This window comes from Anarrhichthys ocellatus, unplaced genomic scaffold (genome assembly GCF_004355925.1).
Source record: "Anarrhichthys ocellatus isolate YVR2014 unplaced genomic scaffold, GSC_Weel_1.0 scaffold51, whole genome shotgun sequence".
Classification (NCBI taxonomy): Eukaryota; Metazoa; Chordata; class Actinopteri; order Perciformes; family Anarhichadidae; genus Anarrhichthys; species Anarrhichthys ocellatus.
The window spans coordinates 998,042-1,003,770 of record NW_022280081.1 but is presented as its reverse complement, the minus strand read 5'-3'; the positions used below and the strand labels follow the sequence as shown (position 1 = coordinate 1,003,770).

The following is a 5,729-nucleotide window of genomic DNA, read 5'->3' as shown; positions in this document are numbered from 1 at the left end:
GTGTGTGTGTGTGTGTGTGTGTGTGTGTGTGTGTGTGTCGAGTTGCGACCAGAGTCCATCACGGTATACATAAACGTCTCCTGGTGGTCTCCTTAGTGTCTCCCCATCTCTACCCCCTCCCCACATACACACACATGCATGTAACCAGAAGGCCTAAAGGCATGTTACACGTGTTCACACTGGAAAATGCTTTGGAACAAGTGGGTGTGCAGCAGTGGTGGCTGCTGCTGCTGCATCAGAACCCCCCCCCCCCCCCTCCAGTGGAGCAGAAATCCCCCTGCATGTTTGGATTTAATTTAGGTGGTATATGGCGAAATGAATCTGCAGCTCTAACCTTTGTGAGAAAATGTTTTAAACACCCCCTCGTGGAGACTCGTCCACTGCGTTGTTTGCACGTGACTGCATTCTGCTTTCTCATTTTTGTACCCCCCAGGAGAGAAACCCTTCAAGTGCGAGTTCGAAGGCTGTGACAGAAAATTCGCTAACAGCAGTGACCGGAAGAAGCACTCCCACGTCCACACCAGCGACAAGCCGTACTACTGCAAGGTCCGCGGCTGCGACAAGTCCTACACGCACCCGAGCTCGCTGCGGAAGCACATGAAGGTGCATTGCAAGTCCCCGCCGCCCCCCACCACCACCACCACCACCAACAACAACACCACCAACGTCCCCTACATATCCTCCACGAACCCGATCGGGGACCCTCTGTCTCCCAACTCAGTGCCGCACAGGAACCGAGCCTCCGTGAACCTCTCCCCTCAGGTCACCAACCTCAACGAGTGGTACGTGTGCCAGGGGAGCGGCGGACCCCACCACCTCCACACCCCCTCCAGCGACGTGCCAACGTCGGACGAGGACGAGGACTCTTTCAGAAATTCAGACCCGAGGACAATGCTCTGATGTCCCACCCAACCCCGTTTTTGACCATGTGACTGTCAGACATTTTATCTATGTGACCCGTTACAGTGTGTAGATCCACGTCGGGATATTGATCACGTTACTCAACCACGCAGATAATTCACTATTATCTGTCTAACTACACAAGGGAGAAGTTCTCCCGAGGTGACCCCTGACCTTTCCTGAAATATAGATCAAAGCTGTCAAAATAAAACAACTGACATTAGAACTGAAATTTTAATTCTTATTTTGAAAGGACCAACAAATTTAAAGTGAGCCAATTTCTGAATAGAACTTTCCAGCAATTATTATTATTATTATTACAAGAGCAATATGCAGCGTTTAATCAACTGTGTGGCTTTAGACTCAACTGGTGTGCTGAAATGCCATGTTTCACGTGGCCTCCCATCACCCCCCCAAGCAGTTTAATAACTCGCCTGCTATCAATCATTGTCATATTCCAGACGTTTAAGGAAAACAAATGGTACTGGTCGTAGCCCGGATAATGGCAACATAGCAAATGTTGATGGACACAATTTAGAAGATGCGATTTTTTTTTTTTTATTCCATGTGATTTTTTTAAGATGTGGTACAAACTTTGATAAACCAATAAGGACAACAAAAAAAAGAGGAGGCAAACATCTGAGTGTCTTAAGGGTTTCTCATTTACCTTTTCAGATTTATACAATACATGTGTTTGGATGGAATTTTGTAATATTTAAGAACTATTTAAGACTATATTTTATGCAAAAGTACACAAGTGTTATGCTCGTTAAAGAGTACGAGTAAGTCCCTTGAGACCCTAAATGTCTACACTGACAGGCTTTGTCCCTGTAGGATTTGTATATATGTAATTGTACTGATGCTTGTGAATGTTGTGTAGTTTTTAATTACAAGAAGAAAAAAAATAATGTTGTTTTGTACATTGTAATTTATTTGCTGGTATCAATGTTGTACTGGAACTACAGGAACACCAAAGAATAATAATATCAGTTTTGGTGATGCATAGTAGCCTACCCTGCTGATGTTTTTTTTTCAATTTCATTTTATTTTTCTGTTGTTTTATTTTTAATTTCTTATTGTGTTCTGTAAAAGAAGAAACATTTACTTGAATAGGCTGTGTAATGTGAAAAGTCCCTTTCTCGCATGCCTTTTGTGGTCTTTCTCTTTGAGGTGCATGGTGCCATTGTACATGATGGATAAAAAAAAGAAAAAGAAAAGATGAACCAGCTATGATTGTGCAGACCCTTGATGTTCAAAAATTTTATTTGCAATATAAATTTCATGCTAAAAAAATAATAAAAAAACAGGACATATACAGTCAATATTTAACAAGTGTCAACTTATTATGCGTAATGAGACTGAATACACGGAAATTCAGCTGGTATAATGACCTTTTTGAATGTTAAATGTAAATAAGAGTCAACAAAACATTAATGCCATTCTCAAATGACATGAAAAATTAGAAGTGTTCACCTTCTATCCAGATATTTCTATGAAATATTCGCTCAGAGGGGGGAAAAAGGCCCAACGGGCCCAAGGAGGCTGGTATAAACTAATCACTGAGCTAATGGGAAAACTTATAGCCCCCTTATGGCGCTACCTCTGAAAGGCGGCGACGGCACAAAGCGAGGCTGAGGCATGAATCATTCATGGTGAAAATAAAAAAGATAAAAAAGCTATCTTGACAACACAGGGCCTTGTATAGTAGTGTATAAAACAAATCCCCCCTCCTCCCCTCTCTCTCTTATTTCCTCCATTAAAACACACAATCTCACTTTCAAAGAGTTGCCCGTCCAGTTCCATAGAATTGAAGAAAAAAAATTTGACCAGCGCGAGTCCTGCACCACTTCAAAGGCTTCAGTTTCTGGAGAGGGGAAGGGGCCGGGCCGCTTTGACGAGTCTTCATGGCGCGTTAGGATTTCTATGGTGAGACGCTCACGTTTGAATGTGTCTGGTTGCAACAAAAAAAAAAAAAAACGCTAACTGCCTCTAAATGAACCGTAAGCAGATAGCTCAGGGTGCACCCTCTCTCCAGTGTTGGCACGAACACACCGGTGGGCAGGTAGATGACGCACGAGCCGCACACTTGCCCGCTTAGAATTTGACAAATCCAAATGAGGGAAAAAAGAGAGTTCAAACTGAGACATTGTAAACAAACACACACACACACACACACACACACACACAGGGAAAATGATTCTGAGCTTCCACACTGCATCAATTAAGACACTTGACTCAGGTCAACCTGGAGGATGCTGGGACTGTGGCCATAAAATGCAAACACTCGATCAGCACTGGGGTGCAAATAATCTCAAATGTTATGCGCGTTTCGCAGAAAAAAAACCTCCCACTTCAGCAGCATTAGGAGGCTTCTTTTTTAAAAGGTGACAACTGTAGGTTTGTTTAGCTGTATTCATGGCGCTTTATCAATTTTATAGCTGTCCTCTATAAGCATTTATAAAAAGAACACTTCATCTGCTGCTTCATTCAATGTAGGAAGCACGTGAGGGCCTCCTCTCGCTTTGTGCGCGGACGTTTTTATAGGGCTCAGGCCCCCCCAAAAAAGCGTATAGCCCGCTCTTGTAGCTCCTGTTTGGAAACAAGAGCTCCATGAATGTTGCAAAATAAACACGGTGAAAAGCAGTTCCTCTGGTATTAAAAAAAGGAGAGAGGAGACTTAATAAAAAACAAGGAGTGAAGCGGTCACCCTTCAGTGAGAAACGCTTTGAAGTAGAACTTATTATCTGAGGAATAGTTTTTGGTTGTCCCAACGACGAGGCTGAATGGGGGAAAGGCGCTCCCTTTGTCAGCGATTTGTTCTCCTTTAGTGGGATGCCCGTGGAAATCACTTACATGGGCCACCTTAACATACTGCCTGCAAATCAGTAACCGGCGGAGTCAGACATGCAGACGCCACTTCGGAAGGGGGGGGGGGACAAAGCGAGAAGTCGCAGTGAAAACGCCGCTGCTGCTTCTCCTCAATCGGGGGGTTGAACGATAATTTCTCAGACGAGCGTGGAACCAAAACAAATGCCGTATTGTCAGACTTTACAAGCATTATCCACCTCCTGAATGCTGTTGGCACAACGTGCTTGTGAAGTGATCTTTTTTTTTGGGGGGGGGGTCACAAAAGTTAAGAGGCTCTGGTTATTTAGGAGGGAAACCAACAACAACAAAAATCACATATTTAGGGTAATTTGATCACCTGCGCGAGAGGTCAATGTGCTCGGCTCACCTTGGAGGCAACATTTAAGTATTTTAAAGTCTTTGCCGATTTTTTTTTTGTTTTTGTATGAGGTTTATTTTTTATGTGAACCAGAAAGCAGGTGTGAAGAAGCAACCAGCATCCCTCCACTCCAACACCACCACCACATCACATCGGCACAGAAATCTAATACAGCAGAACAGCAGCACCTTGTGACAGCTTCGGATGGTTTTTATTTTAATTTTTTAGCTCAGTTACGAAATGAAAATCTGACATCTCTTCTCTGACAAGTGAATATTAAGAAGTGGGCGAGGACCCCTGGAAATAAAGAATAAATAGTAAGAGAATGCAGATTTGCCATATTCAGTCAAGTTAGAGCCCGATAAGGTGAGAACTATGTTGAAATATAGGGCATGGTGTTTCGGGGGGACTAAGTTGACCCTCTTTTTTATGTTGCCTAATGTGGGTAATTAAAATACAGATTTTATTGCTGCTCTTCACCTCTCCCTCTAAATACACTGTAAATCCCCCAAAACGGAGGGCTTTAATGCATCATCTGTGCACCGTTAAACTTTGCTGTGAAGCTAAGCAGCCTATAATGATCAGAACAAAAAATGATTACACACGCTACAAATAACGTCATATAACTCTTACATGAGGGTGCGCGCGTGTCTCTGCCCCCCACAGAAGTGTAGGCCACACACCTGTTTGCCTGCCCAAGTTTTTATCTGAGTGAAAGTCTCCATCGTTCCCCTTCTCTCCTTCTTTCTTATAAACTCTCATTTTTAACGGCCACATTTTTGCTATCCGGGCATTCCGCCAGCGGGGCTTTCCGAGCTCCCTACCTGCGTATACTCTCTTTAACTTTTCATGATCGAGTCAGGAAACAACGCAGCCCGGTCGCTGCTGCTGCTGCACCTCTCCCCGGTTGCCTTTCGGAGCTGATTTTGATGTTCTTCTAGTGGAAACACGCGCATAGACGGCTTTTATTCTGAAGTTTTTCCAGCACGTGCACTGGCTCCACACAACTCGACAGCAAGTTAAAGCAGCGACTCAAAACGTTTGTATTTTTGAGGAAGGACTTCGTGGATTGCTGCAGCTAGGGGGGAAACTCTCAATTCCTTGTCCGGTTTTCCACTCGGACTGTCGGACGTCTGCAGGGGGAACATGTCGCTCCTCTCCAGCCTTCAGCGTCCGTGGTTTCACCTATTAGCCCCGATGTCTTTCCCCAAAAGGATTGCGGGAGTTAAACATCTGACAACGGGCGCACCGGGGGGTTACTCAACTGACCTGTACTTGGTTTTAGTTTTCATAGGAACTTCATTAAATCAATTACCCAGTGAGCACATCACGATTCTTGTATTTTCAAAGACAGAAAGTTTTTTTCTCCAGTGTCTTCTACAAATAAATATAATCATAACCCGCATAGAACACCGTGTTGTGTAGGAAGATGGTTTATTCTTGCTCTGACATTTAGACAGTGTTGTTTCTCACCGTCTATCTCAAGATAAGTGGCGCTAAATTATAGAATACCAGCAGTCACAACAGCTTATCGTTTGTGAGACCTAGTTTCAAATAAGTTTCCCTTCATTTGTTTTGAAACGTTTTATTTATATATATATAT

General features: G+C 43.6%; 1 protein-coding gene across 1 annotated transcript in view; it reads left to right on the top strand.

The window, feature by feature from the left end:
* The window catches only part of zic5 (zic family member 5 (odd-paired homolog, Drosophila)), a 4,692-nt gene extending 2,463 nt beyond the window's left edge, over positions 1 to 2,229 (top strand). The window contains exon 2 of the mRNA XM_031870200.1: positions 434 to 2,229. Within this exon, the coding sequence (XP_031726060.1) occupies positions 434 to 900 (467 nt within the window). The 3' untranslated portion in view covers positions 901 to 2,229. The remainder of the gene's footprint in view (positions 1 to 433) is intronic.
* The last annotated feature ends 3,500 nt before the right edge of the window (positions 2,230 to 5,729 follow it).